The 25,559-nt window shown below is 42.0% G+C and overlaps 1 protein-coding gene across 18 annotated transcripts in view; it reads right to left on the reverse strand.

The window, feature by feature from the left end:
• The window catches only part of MYCBP2 (MYC binding protein 2), a 370,986-nt gene that overhangs the window by 231,216 nt on the left and 114,211 nt on the right, over positions 1-25,559 (reverse strand). For all 18 annotated transcript variants that reach the window (XM_073614281.1, XM_073614278.1, XM_073614285.1 and 15 more), the window contains exons 8-13: positions 24,691-24,787; positions 12,223-12,296; positions 9,133-9,271; positions 5,448-5,524; positions 3,795-3,999; positions 2,296-2,460 (exon numbers count right to left, since the gene is read on the reverse strand). In XM_073614281.1, coding sequence (XP_073470382.1) covers positions 2,296-2,460; positions 3,795-3,999; positions 5,448-5,524; positions 9,133-9,271; positions 12,223-12,296; positions 24,691-24,787 — 757 coding nt within the window. The remainder of the gene's footprint in view (positions 1-2,295; positions 2,461-3,794; positions 4,000-5,447; positions 5,525-9,132; positions 9,272-12,222; positions 12,297-24,690; positions 24,788-25,559) is intronic.

Consider the following 25,559-nt stretch of genomic DNA (forward strand, 5'->3'; position numbering starts at 1 on the left):
AAATACAGGCAATATTTTTTTACTTTCTGCTATAAAACATTAAAAAAAAAAAAAAAATCTAATTTCTTCGTTAATTTAGGCCAATTTGTATTCTGCTACATACTTTTGCTAAAGAAGTAAGCATTTATCCCAATAAATGTATATTGATCGGTTTGTGCAAAAGTTATATTGGCTACAAAACGATGAGATATTTTTATTTTATTTTTTACTAGTAATGGCGGCGATCACAGACTAGCGGAACTGCGATATTGCGGTGAACATTCGGACACCAACACTTTTTGGGGACCAGTGACACCAATACAATGATCAGTGCTAAAAAAATATGCACTGTCACTGTACTAATGACACTGGCTGGGAAGGGGTTAACAGGATGGGTTGGTAAACAGACTTTTTATATATGGAAGAATGGCGTGAAAACACGATGTCCTTTACACATATTGGGGCTCTGGATGTGTGTAGCTTGTGTTTACTGTGGGAAGTGCTTTTACTAGGGGAAGACATGGATCCTAGTCCCCGCTTTGCAGAGACACAGGATCCATGTCTTTCCTCCTGTCAGAACGGCTATCTGCCTTGTTAACATAGGCAGACTGCCGTTTTGCCTCTCTGCTCAATTATCGGCAGGCACCGGGAGTGAGCCGCCTGTGGCGAACATAAAGAGACAGACATACACGATCCAAACACATAGGTAACGCCCTATAGCAGTAAACTGCTATGTGGCAGACCTGAAGAAGTGGTTAAAGCAGAAATGTACCCCCCCCCCGCTTGCACTTTTCATATCCCTACTACCACTTGCCCCATTAAGATGGCAACTTTTTTTTTCCTCCTTACCCATTTTTTATGCAACTGGCCCCGCATATCTTGGTTTCACACCTAGGTGAGAATGATGTAGCCCAGCCTCCACAGATACCCATGTTACACATCCTAGGAGGCTTCAGCCATCTACAACACACTGCATTAATAATGGAGTTGTAAAGGCAGTTTTTTTTTCTTATCTTCATGCATTCTATGCATGAAGATAGAAAAAACCTTCTGTGTAGCAGCCACCCTAGAACCCCCTACTTACTTACCTGACCCCCATATCTCTCTCCAGCATTGTCCACGAGTGTCTAAACTGTCTGGGACACTCTTGATTGGCTGACTGACTTTGACAGCTGCGGAAGCCAATCAGGGGAGATGGGGCAGAGCCAGGATGGGGGCAGGGCCGGGGCTCAGTGTCTGAATGGACACAGAGCTCTGACTTGGCTCCAGTGCCCCCGTAGGAAGCTGCTGGCTGTGGGGGCACTCGATAGGAGGGAGGGGCCAGGAGCAGCAAAGAGGGACCCGAGGAGAGGAGGATCTGGGCTGCTCTGTGCAAAACCAACTGCACAGAGGTGGCAAGTATAACAACATGTTTGTTTTTTAAAACAAGCCTTTACAATCACTTTAAGGGGCTGGCTGCAAAAGAACACAAGAGACAGTTGGCTCCAGATTACATAGTATAAAGGAACATTGCGGTGCAAGAGCCAGCATGCAAAAGACCAGGCTAGATTCGATGGGTATATGCATGTATAGTAATATCAAGCCAGAGAACAAGGCATGAGGGGTCCCAAAAAAAAAAAAAAAAATGAAAGAAAGTGTAGTTACTCTCCAAAAATAACAACTCCACTTTTGTTGAGGCAAACAATCCCCTCTGGGTGAATAATATACATTGCAAGGATTTTAAATTTTACAGATTCGGAATGGGAATGACTGGTTCATTATAAGCAGCTTGTGCACAAATGGTTCTAATGATTGCAATGTCTGCATTCCTTTAGATGTAGTTTACACCTATGGAATCCCTCACCAAAAATGACATTTCTGTTGCAAGGGGTGCCTAAAATCTGACTTTTATCTTAATGCAGATTTCTTTGGAAAATCAGCGAGTTAATGGCATGAGCAGAAAATTATATTTTTGGAGTTGCCACATTGCATTGAATGTAAATGAAAGTGCTGCAATTTTTAATAAAATTTAAGTACAATATGGCTTGTGTAGCAAATAAAAAAATATATTTTTTTTTTGCCACAAGAGGAGTTACCCTATAGCTTTGTCACCTTTTACCCCAACCTCCCTTTTGCGAAATAAATTTGGCACAAAATCAGGAATTCTGCTATATATCTGCTTATAAAAAGGTACATAATTTCTGTAAGAATTGCCAGCATAACCACAAAAAGATAAATGTATAACTACTTCTAAATCTGAACAGTGTGCAAATCCTAGCATTTAAGTGAAACGACAGCCTGGCTGGAAAATGGTCACATTCAATTTCCATCACTTACTTGAGTTGTCAGCATAGACGGCATCTTTCCCGAACATATACAGCTCACCATCCTTGGTAATGACCGAGCTGCTCCCATTATTGCATGCTGTGCTCACAACAAATTTACCTTCCATTTTGACCATTTTTTTAGGTTTGTATGGTTTAGCCTGTCTTCTGCTCTTTGCTGAAAAGTTCAAAAAAAGGATGGGTTGGTAGACAGACTTTTTATATATGGAAGAATGGCCTGAAAACACAATGATGTCCTTTACACATATTGGGGCTCTGAATTTGCCTAAAGGACATTGTGTTTTCACACCAGTCTTCAATCGTCAGTGATGAAAATGTTATATGATATAATGTAACTTTTTTTATCTTCAATTTGCGATACTGTGTATGTAGCATACTATTCCAAGGCTTTATATAATGATTTTCTCAAATATGCGATTTTATATTGGTTTATTTTTTCACACTTTGAGGATATCATATACATACCAAATTCAAAGCTTTATAAAAAAGGTAAAAATGTATGGTATAAGGAACAAAATACATTACATTTACAATTTTTCAAATGCTTTGAAAAGAAAAAAAAAATTATTTTTAAACGTAACTAGTGAAGGTATGTAAACTTGACTTGGCATTAACTTCTGGCAACCCATTATACAGCAGAGCTAAAACTGGGAGAGACAGAAGCAGCACAGTGATCCAATCAATTGTGCTGCAGTACTCATTTGCAAACAAGGAAAATGCTAAAAGGACAAAAGAGTAAGCAGAGTGACAGATGAGCTCATCAGTCTGTTACTTCTTTACTTACTGTCCAATTACAAGTTGATAGCAGGCACAAGACCTAGCTCCATTACTGCAATAGAGTAAAGCTAGGACACCAGGCTGGTTGTGCAGTCTGGCAGGCCTGTCTACTTCTTAGTTTCACAGAAATGTAAATGCCATCTGCTAAAATAGTTTTCATATCTGTATCTTATCTTTGTATACAATTATATGCATTTTGGTTTTTTTGATGGCAGGAGTATCAGAGCCAATGAGGGGGCGAGAGTGCCTTGGCTCACATGCACCTTGCTGGATTAGGATCAGGCATGTATTTAGGGGGGGCTGCATGCAGAAGGTTTTACATTACCGCATAGAATGCAGTAAGGTATAAAAAAAGTCTGCCTTTACAATCACTTTAAAGCCATTCCAATACTGCATAACAGCAGTTTAAAATAAACTCTGATATCACATTATTTTTTTTTAGGGATATTACTTTGTAAAATAGACATCTTGCCGCACTCCCACAAATCGGAACATTATGTAAAGATTATATATTTTGGTATGCAACACAGTATAACCAAAGGTTCGATTTTTAGAATTGGGGGGTAAGGTGATGCAGACTAGAGCACACAAAATTAGCTATATGGAAAAAATGCCCAATACTTTTAGAGGTATCAAACTCATTTAAAGCCCTTTAATATGAAAACAAGGATAAATTACAATGAGAACACTAATGAAAACCAGTGAGATACTTACTTGATTCACCATCTTCTCCTTTACTTGCAGTCCCAGTGAAAAATACACTCCCATCATCAGCAGTGAGTAAGGCATGAGAACCATCATGACCAACTGAAAACTGGATAATCTTTGGAGATTTTGTTATGGGAAGTTCCACCCACTTCCCAGAAGAGGGACCACCTTGCTTGATGCCTAAGCTCTGATATTTTCCAGTGTAATACACCTGGGTAGATGTACAATTAAAAAAAGTTAGTGGCATTTATATCCATGAATGATTTTTTTAAACAACCCTTAAAAACAAAGTTGGATAAAAAGGGACTGCTGAATATTAGTTAACAAAATGAGATGTACACAAATGGGTGCATAAAGACTAGATTCAGTCATTGCTCCAACTAAAACAGTGTCAGTTACCAATATCCAGTTAGGTCTGATTTACGCTTGTGCAGGTTGCAGTTTGCATATTGCAGGTGCATTTTTTCAATACACATCTTTAAACCATTAAAGTCTATGGAACCAAAAACCAGAAAAAAAACCCTGGCCCCTTTCCATAAAATGCACAGATGTGAACTACATCCATAGGAAACCATGTTAAATGGACTGTAGTGTGTTTCTGCAAAACTGAAAATGCACAAAAAAAAAAAACAAAACAAAAACAAAAACAAAAAAAAAAATCATAGGTGTGAACCAGGCCTTAGACCAACCAAATTATCTTCAGGTGGAGGTTCTCTGACATTACGTGACGCTCCCCACAATCAGCACTGCTTTTGTTAGAACCAGTCAAAAATCAGTTACTGAATAAAGGGTCATCTATGACAACACTGGTCAAATCATGGGGGAAAAGGTAACCAGTAAACCCCCAGGCATTATTAGTGGATAGGGATGAGCTCAGGCATGTTTGCTATTCTGCAATTAAGCTGTCAAAACCTGGGGAATTCTATGCTGTATCCACAAGAACCATGTTTTGTGTACTTGCTATAATAGTTTTTAGACAATTTTTTATCGGTTTAATAAAATCATTTTATATTAACTTCTTTGTGATCACTGCATTATACTTGCACCTTAAAAATCTCATAAATCCCCTTGTACCTATTCAAATTAAGGGATGTGGTGCTTAAAATAGTACTTGGTTTTGACAAATTTTTTGCCATGGACAAACAGGGAATCATAGCTAGCTGAGGTATTCTCTGCCTTGCAGTCGCACATATACAAAGGGTGCGTACATGTGTGGCTGTGGGGAGGCCAACGTCTCTGCTGCCACCGATTGGCTGCTGGGCATGAACAACTTCCTGGCAGGACAACTCAGGTGAGTTCAGACTCGTGCCCAAGCCCGTCTGAGTTCACTCCCAATAGTGGACAAGTATTCTAACACTTTCACCAACACAAACAAATTTTAGGCTTTGAGTTTAAAGGAAACCTGTACCAAGTGGTATATAAATGACCCCCCCCCCCCCCCCCCCCACTGCTGATCATTTTCTTAAAATTCTAGTTGGTCTGGCAACTAATCTGGCAAATGTCACAGTAAGAAGTCCTCATCTGTGCTAGTTATAACACCTTTTTGATTCAGCATGACAGCAGGTCTAAAGACATCAACAGGAAGCTAAGCATTTTGTCAGCACAGTTTTCCTTTAATAGAAAAAGCTTATTTTGAAAAAGAATTAAAGTTTGATGTACCTTTCCACTAAATGTTTTCATCAGAGCAAATTCCCTTCCTGCTCCCAGAACAGCCAATTCTTCATCAAAGCCGGTGCCTTTAGGAAGAGAAATGAACATCGAAAGTTATTTTTTTGGCAACACTGGGTAGCAAGAACAAATACATAACCAGCAAAATTCAACAATTTTCAAGTAACTATGTTGAAGATGTTCACTGACTGTATGGCTTGATAATGTTGACGGTTTAACACTTTCACTGCAAGGCCATGGAGCTCCACTTTAATCCTCAGGTGGCTAGGCCATTTTTGTAATTTTTCACTTTTCTCCACTTAAAAGCATTTAAAAAAAACCCAAACCATACATTTTCCAGCAAATCTAAAACTGTATAGATAAAACTAATTTGTAAATTGTACATTTTGCCTTTTTGGTGAAACTGCAAAAATCGGAGACAACCAAAAAAACTGTAAATAAAACAACTTATGCTAAATATCAGGTTGGCTTCCTACTGCAGCGCACCAACAAATGGAAAAAAGTGCATTAATGCAATGTTTATAGTACACACGTATATTACGTAATCATAAATACAGGTGCAATATCGAACATTATGCAAAAGATGGAGTTGGGCTTTAAAATATAATTCCACTTTTGCAGTCAAATTGGGATACCGCCTACTGTATATTTGTTACATGTACTTATTCACAGTGCATAACTTTAATCAAAGAAAAGAAAAAAGACAAACTTGTGATTGAGCCCTTGTTCACACTGAACACGGGTTTGAAATTGTGCGCGTTCAGCTAAACTTGCACGATTTCAAACCCGCATTTCAGTGTATGGTGGCGATTTAAAAAAAAGACAGCTGCAGATGTTTATTAAAATTGCCCCCAAAGTCGCCAAAATGAGCGCAGGAACTACTTTTGGAAATCGGTGCGGCGTCGCACAGATTCGGACAGTGCCGTTGCCGGCAATAGGCTGCAATTTGGCATGTCAAATCACGCCAATGTGAACTGGGGCTTAATCATTCAAAGAGCTCTGAATAAATGAAACAGCTGTAAGGGTTGCTTGACAGATGTTCCAATTTAAATATGACGGCTGCTGCGGGGGAGAACAAGCTCACAAGCTGTCAAAAGAGGGGCCATTCTGGGAGTAGGTATGGGTCTGCTTGGTAACATGTTACACACCAAGTATCAGCTTAACATGTAACATGGCCTTAAAGTGATTGTAAAGGAAAAAAGTTATTAAAAAAAAAAATAATAATAATTATAATAATAATGCATCATACTTACCTGCTCTGTGTAATGGATTTGCACAGAGCAGCCCCGATCCTCCTCCTCCCCAGTGCCCCCATAGCAAGACAATTGCTGTGGAGGCACTCGTGCGTGCAAAATCCTGAGCTGGCTCTCTGTGTCGATCATACACAGAGCGTGGCTCAGCCCCACTTCCCGCCTCACTGGCTGTGATTGACAGCAGCGGGAGCCAATGACTCCTGGTGCTGCATCTCAGCCAGTCAGGAGGGAGAGACCCAAGTCTCATGCACCTTGCTGGATCGAGGTCAGGCTTAGGGCAAGTATTGTGAGGGGCTGATGGGGGAGCTGCACACTGAAGGTTTTTTACCATTATGCGTTCTATGCATTAGGGTAAAAAACCTTCAGCCTTTACAACCACTTTAAAAAGGTGGAGTTGGCCTTTAATTCACTGCTCTGCCTGCCAATTAGCGAAATCCTAGAACTATGCAGTACCTGGCCCTCGAGGAATAGAATTCCGTTCCACTGCCCTTCTGGCTGCAATACATGACCAAAAGAGGCCAACTCTGCTCTTTCCAAAAAAATAAATGCACCCCTTAAATAGGAAATGTGCACTGAATATTGTATTGAGTCTGCAAAGCATTGTAACTGCAATCAGAGGTATGGACCTTTAATTTACAGGGCTAGTGGCTGTATCCATGGACTACAAGTGTGTGCCAAGTTCAAATAATGACAAGAGCTTGCAGGGAAAAGAACCCATGGCTCCTATGGGTGCAACATAAACCAAGGTTATAAAGATGGCCTCTTTTTAAAACACATATTGCTTAAAGCTAGGTTCACATCTGTGCGGATGTGGTCCCCCTCTACGGGTCCGCACCTGTTCCTGCAGCCACAACCACCCACACATTAATCCTAATGGCACGCTGCACATACTATACATTGCACTGCACTTGCTGTTCCTGTGTGGGCCGCGATTCCAAAAAAATCAGCAGGGACCTTTATCCTGTGTTTCAAGAGGCGTGGCAGCCCCTTCAAATGAAAGGGCTGCCGTGCAAAAGGCAGCTCGCACAGCCACATAAATGTGAACCTAGCCTAAAACAATGCCTTTGACTAGAACTGCACAGATCATATCATGCATTTCGTGTAATAAACTGTACCAAACACTTATGCTGCGTACACACGATCAGAACTTCGGCCTGCAAAAGACCGATGAGAGCTTTTCGTCGGAAAATGTGACCGTGTGTATGCTCCGTCCGTCTTTTGCTGGCGGAATTCCAGCCAGCAAGAGATCGAGATCATGCTCATGCAGAAGTTCCTATCCGAAAATGCGATTGTCTGTGGCAATTCCAACGTGCAAAATTCCTATGCATGCTCAGAAACAATTCGACGCATGCTCAGAAGCATTGAACTTCATTTTCCTCGGCTCGTCGTAGTGTTGTACGTCACCGCGTTCTTGACAGTCGTAATTTCAGCTAACTTTTGCGTGACCGTATGTATGCAAGGCAAACTTGAGCGGAATCCCGTCGGAAAAACCGTCATATCTTTTTCCGATGAGAAATCCGATCGTGTGTACGCGACATTAGGCTACTTTCACACTGGGGCGGGCGTCGGCGGTAAAGCACCGCTATTTTTTTAAAAAGGGCTTTTAAAAAAAGGGTTAAAACCGCCCGCAAAGCGCCGCTGCCCCATTGATTTCAATGGGCAGGGGCGCTTTAGGAGTGTTGTATACACTGCTCCTACAGCACTGCAAAGATGCTGCTTGCATGACATTTTTTACCATCCTGCAAGCACTTAGGCTTTCACACTGGAGAGACAGGAGAAGCTCTTTACAGGCGCCATTTTTAGCGCTGTAGCGCCTGTAAAAGCGCCTCAGTGTGAAAGCAGCCTTAGGTGTAAATGATCTCAAAGATAAATGGAAGCACAAGTAAAATGCAATATACATACATTTACCAAGTATTTTATGGTATGCAGCTAAAAGCAAAAATACAGAGCACTCTTCACTTACAGAACATGCATTAAAATGCACATGCACTAAACACAAAATAAGACCCAAAAAAAAAAAATATCACAACCACACGACGCGTCAAAAACAATGTCAAGGAAAAATGTAATAGAAACACATGCATAGAATTCCAAATATCTAAATGTAGCCCCAATGTATTTTTTTAGGCAGAACATGGGACCGACAAACAAATCATATTGCATAACCTAGGACAAACCTAAGACAACAATTGAATGGCCTCGGAAAAAGGTGAGATATGTTGCATCTGTATCAAAACAGGTTAGTTAAGGTCATTTCTGCTTTAAAATATGTTGTATACCCCCCAAAAAAAAAAAAAAAACAAAAAACAAACTTTAAACGACTAACATTTTGTAAGAGCTTATGTTCTGAAATCATGGATACAGCAACCCACACTTTTGCTGCATACAAACATTACAAAGCAAATCAATTCAGCAATCCTTACTTAGGATGTGCAAATCTTTCTCCGAATCGAAAAGTGAAATGCCACAGGCATGCAAACATTTCCGAGCCAGTTTAAGTTGTAGCTCTTGCTGTAATACAGGCTCTGTGCTGGTAGCAAATATTCGAACAACAAATCCATCCTGCAGAAGAACAACATGTTAAAATAAAGGGAAAAAAAAAAAAAAAAAAGAAGCCCTTCAGGACAACGTATATACAAAATCTAATACATTGTTAGGAAAATAATCCAAATGGGAAAACGGTCTACTGAAAGCAAAAAATAAAAAAAAATGTTATGGCTCTATAGTAGAATATTAGGTTTCCAAATGACCATCAGCAAAATTAGAAATAGAATGTTTATATTGATAGGAAACCATCGAGTGGGGAATATGGGAGCTACATTTGCTGAATGGTTTTTAAAAACGACAACTTGGGGATGGCATTCTTGTTACTTATCTGTTGGAAATAAAGGCATATAAAAAGGTGTCATGACACCCAATTTACACATGATTGTTCTCGTCTAGGTAAGAACGATAGTGGGGGGGGCTGGGTTGTTGGGGATGCGGGGCTAGACAAAAAAAAAAACTTTTTAAAACATGCATGGGGGGAGGAAGGGTAGCAGAGAGGCTAAAAAGCATTTCTGTAGTGATGGTCCCCTTTGAGAAGCAGGCTATAGTAGCAGATGACATCAGGCAGTTTATTCTGGGTTGTTTACAACTTGGAGAAAAAAAAAGTAATACAAGATGTACAATAACTATCAAACTGAACACTTACAATCCCAATAAATAATTCATACATGACATCTGAAAAGCAAGCCATCACAAGAAAGTGGGTCCTTGTAGGATAAGGTTTCCAAAAATGATTTAATGGAATAAAGTGTCTGTAACCCTCAGATGTGAAATCTGAGCAAAGCATACCCTTCTATAGTGTGTACTTATCTCAATCCAGAGCACGAATCTGCTGCTTCCTTGCTCTGCTATCACAGAGTAACTTCTGACAAGTTTTCCTGACACCAAGAAATAAAGGTGAGGGAGCTCCAGCACACAGCCTGTGATTTACAGCCACAGCTTGGTCCCCTCCCTTTAATCAGCTCTCAGGGCTCTTCTCACTGACCTCTGTTGAGAGTAATTTCAGCTCTCCGACCAATTTTCTGAAATCTCACACAAGCTTAAAGGGTTTGTTAAGACAATTTTTTTTCTCAAGTTCCCTCTAATATATCACAGCAAGTTCCGCAGTGCATGTCACTTATAAAAAAATGCTGTAGAATAGCTTACTTCAGAGCACCGTCTGTTGGTCTCCTCTCCCGATGTGATGGCTGCGGGGGGGGGGGGGGTTGGGGGAGGGGGGTACTGGGAAGCCCCGGCTGAAGCCAACCAAGAAGAGGGAGGAGACAGGCGGGCAGTCACATGAGTGCAGAACGGTGCTCTGAAGTAAACTATTCTACCTGCATAGTAAAAAAAAAAATCCATTCACTGGGGAGCTTACTGTGATATATCGGAGGGAGCTTGAGAAAAAGAAAAGATGTTTTTAAAGCAGGAGGGGAGGAGAGGACAGAGACACAGGAGAGCAGGCTGCGAATGATGGAGGAGAGGACAGAGACACAGGCACAGGCACAGGAGAGCAGGCTGCGAATGATGAAGGAGAGGACAGAGACACAGGAGAGCAGGTTGCAAATGATGGAGGAGAGGACAGAGACACAGGCACAGGAGAGCAGGCTGCGAATGATGGAGGAGAGGACAGAGACACAGGAGAGCAGGCTGCGAATGATGGAGGAGAGGACAGAGACACAGGCACAGGAGGAGAGCAGGCTGCGAATGATGGAGGAGAGGACAGAGACACAGGAGAGCAGGCTGCGAATGATGGAGGAGAGGACAGAGACACAGGCACAGGAGAGCAGGCTGCGAATGATGGAGGAGAGGACAGAGACACAGGCACAGGAGAGCAGGCTGCGAATGATGGAGGAGAGGACAGAGACACAGGCACAGGAGAGCAGGCTGCGAATGATGGAGGAGAGGACAGAGACACAGGAGAGCAGGCTGCAAATGATGGAGGAGAGGACAGAGACACAGGCACAGGAGAGCAGGCTGCGAATGATGGAGGAGAGGACAGAGACACAGGAGAGCAGGCTGCCAATGATGGAGGAGAGGACAGAGACACAGGAGAGCAGGCTGCGAATGATGGAGGCTCGTACTGATGACTCCGGTGTCAGGACACTGCTGCCCTGATACATGGGAATAAGCACAGAGGGGAGGGCAGAAACTGGCAGGCTCAGCCAGGTTTTTTAGGCGTTACAGGGGGCCAATTGACACGGCACAAGCACTGTGCTGTATAACATGCTTTAAGGGAATAGGATTTTTATTTTTTTGGGGGTTAACACACACACACACACACACTAATACATTCTGAACGCTAAATGGATATAGAGAAGACTAGACTGCAGCTAAACAGGTACAACATGTGTAGGAGGATTTTTGATCTGTGTATCACCTGAGGCTTAGCAATTTCACTGGGTATATATGCAAGGGTTTACAACCACTTTAAAGTATTGTCTGTTTAATACAAAACAGTTTAAAGCTGTCAGTTTATCTATCAATTTGAAAAGTGACAAGTACTTGTATATGACCCGTTAAGCCCGTGTGTTGGGACCCATTCACATCAAAACGCTGCAGTGTGACACAATACGCCTGTTGGGGCCATTCATTCTGAATGACACCCCAGCACACCACCTCAGTGGACTTGTGTTGCAGTGCTGTCAAAAATGATGCTCATGTGCTTTTTAGTCCATTTTGGAGTGGTCATTTGAATGTGCTGCCCTAACACAACGCACATCAACGCATCTGCGTTTAAGGCACTCCAATGGACTGGGTTGATGCAAGTGGGCCCTAAGATTTGAATGCATTTCTGATCTGTCCAATCACCCAAGCTTACCAATTATAGTGCAGTGTAAAAGTCTATTTAATCAGATATAATTTAAACAAACGGTTTACAGGAAGGTAATCTGGTAAGATTTTTTTTTTTTTTTTTTTAAACAAAGCAAAAAAACGGTCATAAGTTTAGGGAAATACTTTATCCAGAGAAAAACAATGGCTCTCACCTCTTTAGAAGCAGCAATTTGGTTGATAAACTCCCCATCAGTGAAGAGTATGTTCTGGCCATCAGCATTACAATCTAGATGATGTGAAGGAAATAGACAAGAAAAACATTACCTTATCTGAAAAAACCTAGAGATCCTGCACCTGCATCAATATTGAATCTGGAATATCTGAAAAATTAATTAAGACCTCATTCACATGGGCATACTGATCTGTATATCTGTGCAAAAGGGCCATCTTTGCCCTCCTGCGATACGCAAGTTTACCGTGCAGGGTCATGCAGACGATCTGTTAAAATCTGTGACAGGAAGCCAGCTGCTCGTACCTGCATTCCAAAGTACACATCTGTGCGGGTCCGACACACAGATCACGGCGTAGACAGGCTCCAATGTCATCTGTGCATTGGACTCACACAGGTCGGTGCAGGCGACCACATATCATTGATTTCAATAGGTTGCCTGCATGCCCCCATCTTCAGCCACTCTGGGTATATCCAGAGTGGCTGAAGATGGCCCCTTTGCTGTGATAGATAGAGATAGATATCTCTATATACACACGTACATACACACACACCTAGAGTATGCTGTCCAGTTCTGGGCACCAGTCCTCAGGAAGGATGTACTGGAAATGGAGCGAGTACAAAGAAGGGCAACAAAGCTAATAAAGGGTCTGGAGGATATTAGTTATGAGGAAAGGTTGCGAGAATTGAAGTTATTGTCTCCGAAGAGACACTTGAGAGGGGATATGATTTCAATATACAAATACCATACTGGTGACCCCACAATAGGTATGAAACTTTTTCGGAAGGGAGTTTAACAAGACACGTGGACACTCATTAAAATTAGAAGAAAAGAGGTTTAATCTTAAACTACATAGAGGGTTCTTTACTGTGAGAGCAGCAAGGATGCGGAATTCCCTTCCACAGGCGGTGGTCTCAACAGGGGGCATGGATAGTTTTAAAAAACTATTAGATAAGTACCTTAACGAACACAACATACAGGAATATACAATGCAATACTGACATATAATCACACATATAGGTTGGACTTTATGGACTTGTCTTTTCAACCTCACCTACTATGCAACTACGTAGAATTTGATTTCTGGCCATTTTTCAGAAAAATGACTGATAAACTTTTTCACTCACAGTTAGCGATTGGCTGAAGCCATTTATTGTCAACCGTGTTTACTCTTTAAAATCATAATGGCAACAGAAACTACCCAAATGACCCTGATCAAAAGTTTACATACCCTGGTGATTTTGGCCTGATAACATGCACACAAGTTGACACAAAGGGGTTCAAATGGCTATTAAAAAGGTAACCATCCTCACCTGTGATATGTTTGCTTGCAATTAGGGCACTTTCACACTGGGGTGGGTAGGAGTCGGCGGTAAGGCGCTATACTATAGTTTTTGTGGCACTTTTCGGGCGCTAGCGGGGCGCCTTTAACCCCTGCTAACAGCCGAAAAAGGGTTAAAAAGCGCCCCTGCCCATTGATTTCAATGGACAGGGGCACTTTAGGCACGGTGCAAACGCTGCTCCTAAAGCGCCTCAAAGATGCTGCTTGCAGAACTTATTAGCGTCCTGCCAGCGCACTGCTCTAGTGTGAAAGCCCTCGGGCTTTCACACTGGAGTGACAGGAGAGGCGCTTTACAGGCGCTATTTTTAGCACCTCAGTGTGAAAGTAGCCTTAGTGTGTGTATAAAAAGGTCAATAAAGTTTCCAAGCTTCTGACAGACCCTTGCATCTTTCATCCATGCTGCACTGACGTGTCTGGATTCTGAGTCATGGGGAAAGCAAAAGAATTGTCAAAGGATCTGCGGGAAAAGGATATAAAAAGATATCCAAGGAATTGATATCCAAGGAAATCAGCAATGTTCAAAGAAGTGGAAAATGAGGGGTTCTGTTGAAACCAGACCACAGTCAGGTAGACCAACTAAATTCAGCCACAACTGCCAGGAAAATTGTTAGGGATGCAAAGAAAAAAAAAAAAAAAAAAAAAAAAACACACAACTTCAGGCGAAGTACAGGACTCTGAAAAACAGGTGTGGCTGTTTCCAGATGCACAATAAGGAGGCACTTGAAGAAAGATGGGCTGCATGGTCGAGTCGCCAGAAGCAAGCCATTAATACGCAAATGCCACAAAGTATCCCCCCCTTACAATATGCCAAAGAGAACAGAGACAAGCCTCAAACCTGCTGGCACAAAGTCATTTGGAGTGATGAGACCAAAATTGAGCTTTTTGGCCACAACCTTAAAAGCTTTGGAGAGGAGACAACAAGGCCTATGATGAAAGGTACGGAGGTGGAGCGCTGATGTTTTGGGGATGTGTAAGCTACAAAAAGGCACAGGAAATTTGGTCAAAATTGTTGGCAAGATGAATGCAGTAGGTTATCAAAAAATACTGGAGCAACATTTGCATTCCTCAGCCAGGAAGCTGCGCATGGGACGTACTTGGACATTCCAACATGACAATGATCCAAAACACAAGGCCAAGTCGACCTGTCATTGGCTACAGCAGAATAAAGTGAAGGTTCTGGAGTGGCCATCTCAGTCTCCTGACCGCAATATCATTGAGCCACTCTGGGGAGATCTCAAACATGCCATTTATGCAAGACAGCCCAAGAAATTACAGGAACTGGAGGCTTTTTGGGCAGCTTGACTATCTGAGAAGATAGAGAGCCTCATCCACAAATACCACAAAAGACTTCAAGCTGTCATTGATGTTAAAGGGGGCAATACAGGGTATCAAGAACTGGGGTAAGTAAACTTTTGATCAGGGTCATTTGGGTAGTTTCTGATGCAATTATGATTTAAAAAGAGTAAACATGGTTGATTGATAATAAATGGCTTCAGCCAAACACTAACCATGAGTGAAAGAAAAGTTTGTGTTATCATGCATATTCTCTGAAAAATGGCCAACTTATGAGCACAACTGTATAAACAAAAACACAGGAATAAAAACTGACCAGCCTGAACTAAACATTTACAAAGTAAAGTTTATTTGTTGTATTCATGAATTTCAATTGTTGCTGGAAATAGCAGCAAATCCTGAGCATTTCCCATACCACATTGAAATCGCATTCTGTTCATGCGATCTGCCACCATTGTCAATGTTAAATTAATGACAGCTCAAAACAGGTCGCAAAACACAGTGTGACTGCAAGAAACCCATCCCAGTGCAGAAAAAAAAAAAATAAAAAGCCTGCACCTTTTTTCAGGCAGTGAGAATTAAGCCCTTACAAAATGAATGGGCTCAAACTGCACTGAAAAGAATCATGTCATTTAAATAGGAAAGTGGTGCGAAAGAGGGTCTTAAGAAAGAACTGCCCATAGGAGGCAAAGGGTTTATTTTCTGCCTAGCATCCTACTCCTGGTAGGTGGCGCTATAAAACCCTATCGGTTATAGATTTCAAGAGACCCTATGTCCACTAATGAACTATTTCATTTTTTTCAATTTACCTTAAATTTAATCATGCAATCTATAGTGTGGTTTAATCTCCCATCTCTGCACCACCAAAGACATGCTAAATGCCAAGAAGGTTTAAATCGCATTCAGTGGTGAGAAACCTCAAAATACTCAAATTTTATATTAGATTGTGTGTGGCTTCCTGTATGCATCTCAAGGTTTATTATTTTTTTTTTTTTTAAATCAGAGCAGGCCTTTACATTAAATCATATCCTCTTGTTAACTGGATATTCTTTATTATAAAATTTGTAGTAAGCTCTGGATTGTTTACCTTCATGTATGCACCGCGACTTTTGTAGAATGACACATGCATATAGACACAAGTTTCCAAATGTTGACAGTCTACATTCAGAGACTTCTGTTTTGAATCGATGTACCACTTTAAACAGGTCACAGTGCATACCTTCATACAAGTGCCTACAACCATGAATATCTATGGGCCGCTGTACGCAGCACTAGCGTTCCCAGACACCAAAATACCTCAGTATTTACAGGTGATACTCGAAAAATTTGAATATCGTGCAAGAGTTAAATTTCACTAATGCAACTTAAAAAGATGAAACTAATATATGAGATGGTTAAAGCCATGATTTGTCATAATTGTGATGATTATGGCTTACAGCTCATGAAAACCTCAAATGCACAATCTCAGAAAATTAGAATATTACAAGCAATCACTAAAACAAGGATTGTACATAGAACAATATCGGACCTCTGAAAAGTATAAGCATGCATATGTACTCAGTACTTGGTCTGGACCCCTTTTGCAATTACTGCCTCAATGCGGCGTGGCATGGAAGCTTTCAGTCCGTGGCACTGCTAAGGTGTTATGGAAGACCAGGATGCTTCAGTAGCGGCCTTCAGCTCTTCTGCATGGTTCGGTCTCATGTCTCATATTTCTCTTGGCAATGCCCCATAGATTCTCTATGGGGTTCAGGTCAGGAGAGTTTGCTGGCCAATCAAACACAGTAATCCCATGATCATTGAACCAGGTTTTGTTGCTTTTGGCAGGTGCCAAGTCCTGCTGGAAAATGAAGTCAGCATCCCCACAGAACTTGTCCATTGAAGGAAGCATGAAGTGCTCCAAAATCTCCTGGTAGATGGCTGCGTTGACCCTGGACTTAATGAAGCATAGTGGACCAACACCAGCAGATGACATGGCTCCCCAAATTAACACAGACTGTGGAAACTTTACACTGGACTTCAAGCATCTTGCAGTGTGTGCCTCTCCATTCTTCCTCCATACTCTGGGTCCTTGGTTTCCAAACGAGATGCAAAATTTGTTCTGATCAGAAAAGAGGACCACTGAGCAACAGACCAGGTCTGTCTTTTAGCCCAGGTAAGACGCTTCTGACATTGTTGTTCAGGAGTGGCTTGACAAGAGGAATACCACATTTGAAGCCCATGTCCAGGATCTGTTTGTGTGGTGGCTCTTGATGCAATGACTCCAGCCTCAGTATACTCCTTGAAAAAGTCTGCAACACATTTGAATGGCCTTTTCATGACAATCCTCTCCAGGCTGCGTTCATCCCTGCTGCTTGTGCACCTTTTTCTTCCACATAACTTTCTATTAATGTGTTTTGATACAGCACTTTGGGAACATCCAACTTCTTTTGCAATTACCTTTTGAGGCTTTCCCTCCTTATGAAAAGATGTCATTGATGGTTTTCTGCACAACTGTCAGGTCAGCCGTCTTTCCCATGATTGTGATTCCTACTGAATCAGACAGACAGACCATTTAAAGGCTCAGGAACCCTTTCGGGTGTTATGGCTTAATTAGCCAATTAGAGTGGGACACTGAGCCTAGAATATTGCACTTTTCACAATAATAGGATTTTTAAAACAGCTTACCTGTAAAATCCTTTTCTTGGAGTATTTCATTTTACATCTACTTGATCTGAGACATGGAGGCCTGGTGACGCACTGCCCAAGAAGCACCAACTGCTCTGGTAGAGTGCGCCTTAACTTGAAAAGGGGGAATCTTTCCCTTTAAATCATAAGTTTGAATTATAACTTGCCGAATCCACTTAGCCACAGTGGATTCTGACGCTGCCTGTCCTTTTTTAGGACCCTCTGGCAGAATAAATAAGACATCAGTCTTACGAATCTGAGCAGTTTTCTTTAAATAGATCTTCACTGCTCTCACCACATCAAGACAATGTAGTGACTTTTCTTCTTTGGAACATGGTTTCGGAAAAAACGATGTCAGGACAATATCTTCATTCAGATGAAACCCTGAAACCACTTTTGGCAAAAAGCCTGAACGAGGGCGTAACACCACTCTGTCCTCATGAATAACCAAATATGGCTCTTTACAGGAAAGAGCAGCCAATTCTGAAACCCTCCTTGCTGAGGATATAGCAACCAAAAATATCAGCTTCCTAGTCAGAAGGACTAAGGGAACATGCTGTAATGGTTTGAATGGCGGTTTTTGTAACACTGACAAAACTAGATTCAAGTCCCAAGGGCTTAAGGGTGATTTAACTGGTGGAAACCCCGGACTAAGGAATGCGTAGCAAGTGGTCTTTGAAATAAAATTGATAAGGCTGAGACTTGGCCCTTAATAGTACTCAGGGCCAACTTCATCTCTACTCCAACTTTTAGAAAGGCAAGAATTCTGCCTATAATATATCTTCGAGGGTGCCAACCCTTGGATTCACACCAGGAAACAAACTTTCCAGACTCTATAATATATAGCTCTAGAAGCTGGTTTCCTAGGATTAATGTAGAAATAATTGCCCTGGAAAGCCCACGTCTTTTCAGAATGTGGGTCTCAATAGCCAGACCGTTAAATTTAGCATTCGTAAAGTAGGATGGAATATCGGCCCCTGTGAGAGCAGGTCTGGCCTTAGTAGAAGGGACCACAGATCCTCCACTGCCATCTTTACGACCTCTGCATACCATGACCTTCTGGGCCATGCTGGTTTTCTTTCTAGCTTGATCCTGCAAAGAAGTCAAGGCAGCAACTGAATAGCGGGAAATGCATAGATCACTAAAAGCTGATCCCACAGTATCACCAACGCATCTGTTCTGCATGCGAATGGATCCTTTGTTGTGGACACAAAGTTGACTAATTTTATGTTGCACTGGATGCTAGAAGATCTACATCCGGAGTCCCCCATCCTTGACAACCAGCCTGAAACATGTCGGGGTGAATAGACCATTCCCCTGGGAATAATCTGCTGGCGGCACATGTAGTGTGTGTGCCAATTCTCTATTCCCGGAATAAAGACTGCCGATGGGCACGGAATATTTCTTTCTGCCCAAGTTAGAATATGGTTCACTTCTCTCTGCACTGAGAGATTCTTGGTGCCCCTTTTGGTGATTGATATAGGCCACAGCCGTGGCATTGACGGATTGGATCCTGTCGGGACAATCCCTTAACCTGGAAGTCCAGGCTTTTAGAGCCAGACGCACTGCCCGAATCTCTAGGATGTTGATGGGCAAGGCTCTTTCGGTTCTTGAACACTGTCCTTGGACAGTTGTCTTCTCGGTCATTACCACTTTCCAGATAAGTGGTCTGAAGGATTTACCCTTTAGGACATTCTTTAGTAACCACCAATTGAGGCTTTAGGACACCCTTGGGGACAGCCGCATTGGCAAGTCCAAAGCTTGGATCGTTTTGTTCCAAGAAAATAGAACACTGTTTTGCAAAAGTCTCGAATGGAACTGGGCAAAGGGAACGGCTTCGAATGAAGCCACCATCCTTTCTAACAACCTCATGCAAAGGTGAATGGAGGGACCTCCTTTTGACCTGACCATCCGCACCAACTCTTTTATAGAGTGGTGTTTTTTTTTTCCCCGGGCAAGAAAACCCTTTTTCTGGGCTGTATCTATCATCAGACCTAAATACTGCAGCCCTTTTTTAGCGATTTTAATGGAGACTTTACTAGGTTGGGAATGCAACCCAGACCTTTCCAGGTAACTGGTTGTAATGCGTACACCTTACTCCGAACAGCGATTGGTCTATTAGCATTAGATCTTCTAGGTATGCCAAGACTGTTTAAGCCCTGTGCCCTTGACCTGGCTACAGGTGGGGCTAGCACCTTTGTGAACACTTAAGGTGCTGTAGCTAGCCCGAAGAGCAAGGCTATAACCTGAAATGCTGCTGTTCTACTTCGAACCGCAGAAACCTTTGGTGAGCGGGAAATATATGGACATGCAGATATGCGTCCCTGATGCTGATAGGCGCTAGAAGTTTACCTCCTTGCAGGATAGAAACTACTGACTTGATCGACTCCATAGACAGGAGCGGATCTTCAGGAACTGATTTAGACTCTTTTAGATCTAGAATGGATCTGTTGAATTTCTGCGTGGCTCTGTACATGTACAGGAAACGCATGAAAAAGGCAGTGAAGGTTCCAAGGAACCTAAGAAAAAACAGAACTATCAGCTGACTCTACTAGAGGTTGCTTGAAAGAGGCACAAATCATCTCTGTAAGAGGTTTGTACCAGCAATTTCTCAGATTGCGAGGCTGAAAAAAAGTTCAACTCTAGTTGTCTCCTCTGCAGAGGAATACTCGGTTTGCCTTTCTTCCCGATTACCTGAGGGTAATCCTTCATCCTCTACCCACTGTTCCCTTGATAAGGGATCTTAGGTGGGGGAGGGGATCTAACATGCGTCCCATCCTTGGATAGCGGATGCGATTAAAGTCGCTAATTTTCCTTCTAGGCCCTGCAGGGCAGAGGAAAAACGCATCTTCAATCATGTTTGCAGGGGCTGAATATTTTCTCCTCTTAGGCTCAGATTCCACTATTGCAACCCCAAAGTTGCGTGATTTTACCGTGATCCTTTGCCGCCGAGAATACGTCGGGGCGCGATTTTGATGCAACAGGAAACAATGCCTGTGTATTCTAGAGGTTTATGGACCTCAAGTCGCATCAAAGTGGTACAAAAGTAGTGCAGGGACTACCTTGAAGTCGCACAGATCTGAACAGTATTTCTTGGAATTCATGCCCTCGAGTCTGACGGTGGAGGCTGTCACCGCTGCCTAGAGGCAGCTGCCCCTGCGCAGGGGAAGGAATCTGTTTAAGCGACTTGTCTAAGGTCACAAGGAGCCAACGTGAGGACGAGGTCCCATGTCTTTCAGGAAGCCTCCCATGGCTACACTGGCCGTCAGAGAAGTTAACCTGTGAGGAGTGGCTCCTTCACTAGTGAACGCCGACATGTGGATCTGAACCCATGTCTGTCAGGAAGTCTCCCATGGCTGCACTGGTCGTCAGAGTACTTAACCTGCGAGCTGTTGTGGCTTCACTTTAAATAAAAAGGACATTTAAAACTTCTACTGGACAAAAGAGCTTTACTGCTAGAAATCATTTGGATGTATTTCACCAAACCTTCCCCAATGCAAAGGGAAACTAGTCAGACACCCTTTTTTGCAAGATGCTTCAGCTGACCAACCCTTTTAACCACATTGTCCTAAGCATGTGTTTTAGCACAAGCGCAAGGAGAGTCGCCTGGTGGATAGGGTCTTTTATGGCATCTATGGCGAAACATAGTGCCATTGGTAGGAGGATTTTAACAAAAAAAATTCCGACTCCTTATCTGTTGGATGCTTAAGCAATTATGCATCTTGATGCTGGAAATCACAGCGCCTACTGCTGGTACTTTCCAAACTTTGTGAATTTTTCCTCCATGATAGAGAACTGAGAAACTCTTTGGAGGGAAAAAATGCTTATCCAGATGATCCCATTCAGCATAAATAAGCGCTGTAAAAAGGTTTTTTGTTTTTTTTTTAAACCAAAGAAGGGACCTGGACTTTCAGCTTACTCTGTTAGGAGTAGTATAAAAAGTGGAATGAACCATCTCCGTAAGAGTTTGTACCATCCATCTGTCAGATTGTGAGGTTGCATAAGGTTCATCAACTGTTGTTTCCTCCACAGAGGAAAATTTGGCTTGTTTTCCCCCGTGATCACCTGAGGATAACGCCTCATCTTGTGCCCACTGTTCCCTTGGTAAAAGGGGTTTGAGGTGGGGGATCTAGCATGCTTCCTATCCTCTTGATGGAGAATGCGATTAAAGTCGCTAATCTTCCTTCTAAGCCCAACAGGGCAGAGGAGAATGCATCTTCAGTCACATACACAGGGGCTGAAGTGTGAGAAGCAGTTGCACCACCAACTGCTTCCAATGACTCACCCTGGCTTGCCATGTCAGGTATCTCCGGAGAGGATGACAGTGTGGAGGCATGACTGGAGTTCCCAGCGCCTGGGGGTGGAATCCTTGGTAACTTTGTGGTACACTGGAAATCAAATGTGCTAAGCACCACAGCAGAGGCACTTTAACAAATTATGGTATTTTCTGAACAATAGTTTTAGCAAAAGAAAACAATGTCACCATAAGGATCAACCTTTGATGCTGAGTACCATAATATTTCCTGTGCTGGAAATCCCTGTTTACACACCTTTACATGCCCAGCGCTCCTGTGTCTTAGTGTGACAGACTTCTGTCTTCAGCATATGAACGGAGAGCGTCTGTGTTAAGCCTCAGGTGAGAACCTGATTACACATAAGTGTCAGCTGTTACCGCACCTCTCTGGGAGGAGAGGGGAGGGGGAGGGGAATTTTTATCAGCAGTGTTTGTTAAGCTCCTAGTTTTAAAAGGAAGACTTCACTTTATACAAAAAAAATGCAAATGGCTGGTTTTGTATGTTTCATAAACTACTGCTGTAACCCCTTTAGATCCCTCAGAAGAGGAACACCATCTGTTCAATTAGGAACTCCCCTCTGGCTGCAGGGACCACTTCTCGCTGCTATAGCCAGACAAAGAGCTGCTGAAAAAGGCATCGTACTAGGTAAGTGTAATATACTCCCTCTAGAGCAGAGATAGATACACACATATACATACATATATATATATATATATATATATATATATATATATATATATATATATATATATATATATATATATATATATATATATACACATATACATATATATATATATATATATATATATATATATATATATATATATATATATATATATACATATACATACACATATACATACATATATATATATATTTTAAAACTGTATGCCTTAAAATGCATACAGTTATACAATATAGAATATAGACAGATCCAACCTTCACCCATCACGGCGAGCAGCGTAGTTAAATCTTCAAAGACTGGGGCCCTTTTTAAAGGGGTTCCACTCCTTTGGACCTGTATAGCACCCCTCAGGAACAACTTTAGGTAATCTGAAAAACCAAAAAGAGTCCCGGTTCCTAGGGTCCAGCTCTCAAAGAGAAGCTTACAGGCAAAACCTCGTTCTTCAATGCGAGGCCCAGGTACCATCCTATGGCCTCAGTGGCGAGGATGGATCCGGTTGTGGAGGTTTTTTTTAAATCCAGCATGGATCCCTCCCTGGAGCTCCTCAGAGCACATCTTCACTCGTGACCAACACCTTAGACACTGGCGAAAAAAACTGAGGACTCCTGGAAGGAGGAGGGGTTATATAGGGGAGTCAACTTCCTGTATTGGTTATACCAGTGTCAACACCTAAAGGTAGGCCCATAACCCACCAAGTAATTACTTGAGGCTCTTTATCATATGATGTACGATAAAGAAATTCTAATTTTCTAATATTGTGGATTTGGGGTTTTCATGAGCTGCAAGCCATGATCACCACAATTATGACACGGCTCGGACCATCTTGCTTTGCATGTAATGAGTCTGTCTCATATTAGTTTCACCTTTTAAGTTGCATTACTGAAATAAATGAACTTTTGCATGATATTCTAATTTTTCGAGTATCACCTGTACATGGTGAGCAGAAATGCACACTTGCGCATGCGCCCTTAAAGTTTAATTGTGCCAATTTTAAGAGCAAAAAAACATAAGGATATGAAGAAATACTAAAACTTGATTTTCACGGAGCAGCCAGGCATATGGGAGTCTACTTATGATTCATTAATTTCTTTTGACTGGATCCCATTGGAAAAATGCATGAATCTGGAAAAAAAATAAAACAGGTCCCTTACTTTTTCCTGTAATAGGAGAATTTAAGGCTTGGTTCACACTGCAATGGCAAAGTTGTACGACTTTGCCCCGTGACTTCTGACTTGGATGCCATTTAGAAAATATACAAGGGCTGAAATCATAATCAAGTCAGACCAAAGTAGTGCAGGAACCTTTTATAAAGTCAGAACGACTTCTGTAGTATGAGTTAAGATGGCTCTTGTAGGGAGCCGAGTGCCCTTTCTGACACTGGGTGGAGATAAAAATATCCTTCGCACAAACTACAGTAAGGCTCGATTCACACAGGGGCAACTGTGTGCAAGGCGACTTCAACGCGACTTCAGCGCGACTTCAGCACGACTTTAAGCAAATTACAACGCGACTTCAAGTTGCCTCCAGGACAGGCGACTTTGGCTGTGGCCAGTCACAGAATAATCAGCTCTCTGGGAGGGAGGGGTTTGCCTGGGCAAACTAATTTTTTTCCCTGTAAAGTCGCTTCAATGTAGATGGAGATCCTACTTGGAGGCTACCATTGAATTCTATGGGTACAGGTCGCCTACAAGTCGGATCCAAGTAGTACGCTCTGAAGTCGGAGCGACTTCAGTAATGTCAATTAAGATGCTCTCATTCACTGTAATGTAAAGCTCACAGTAAAGCGACTTGGGGCGACTTGAGGGCTTACAAGTTGGATCCCAAGTCGTCCTAGTGTGAACCGACCCTAACTTTAAGCCCTGGTTCCCACTGATGCAGCGTGGGAAACTCAGCTATTCCTTGTGTTTTCCACACCGCATAGCAATCGCACGGTGTTCGATTGCTGCCGGCACCTTTTTCATGCAGATGCAGTGCCATTTGAGCCACTCAAATGAATGGGCTCAAACTGCACAGAATCGCATGCGATCTGCACAGGAATGCAGTGTGAACCAGGGCTAAAAGGAAAAATACTTCAGAATAATTTATTCCTAAAAACATACTGTATCTAAGCTAAATGATCCACTGGGAAACAAAAAAAAAAAAAAAAAAATCACAAAGCAGCCTACCTGGCACTGTTACTGTTCCATCTTGTTCCAAAGTCTCTGGATTAATCCTTATGGCTGTCACACTGTGATTGTTCACATCTCTGTAGAGCAAATAACCCTAAGGTAAAGAAGATCAAAAAGCATGTAATTTTCAGTACGATTTACAAGCATTGCTTATTTTGTGTTATCAGCATTTAGTCTGAAAAATAACTGGTTAAATTAAACTGCAGCCAATTTTACCCCCATTACTGAAAAAACCACAGACACATATGTGTGCTGCACTCTGTCTTTGTAGAAGCGGCCATCTTGGTAGAAACAGGGCATATATTTCCTCAGGTCAGAGCCTCCAGCAAGGGTAAGTAACAGTGAGCAGCACAGTATTGTCGTAGGAAAGCATTAGGTACTATAAGAGCTTTTGTAGATGGGAAAATGCTGCATACTTTTAGATGTATGCAGCTTCCATTACAGGTGAGTTTAAGGTGCTTTTTGAGTTCAATCCGACTTCCTTTACAAGTGCTTTTAACCTCCTCCTGATTTGCATTTTTAAGCTGTGTTGCCATGTTCAAAGCTTTTGCATTCCCATTAGCTTGTATCGGAAGAAAAACCAAAAGCCTGTGTACACAGGCCCTTACAGTGAAAGTTCTTAATGGCCTCTTCGTGTACCTAAATGTTAAATATTCATCACAGGACTATGGCCCGATAGTGCACCAGAATGTTTTAAAGTCTTAACATACCTGTTGACTATTCAGTTTAGAAACGCATCCATGTTTAGTGCTCATAAAAAGGGCACCACTTTGATTTAGTTACAGATTACTACTACATTACTACTGAAGATTTAAAAAGTAGAATTCCAGGCTAAACCCAACTACTCCTGAAAATACTCACTTCCC

The sequence above is a fragment of the Aquarana catesbeiana genome, linkage group LG02 (genome assembly GCF_042186555.1).
Source record: "Aquarana catesbeiana isolate 2022-GZ linkage group LG02, ASM4218655v1, whole genome shotgun sequence".
Lineage (NCBI taxonomy): Eukaryota > Metazoa > Chordata > Amphibia > Anura > Ranidae > Aquarana > Aquarana catesbeiana.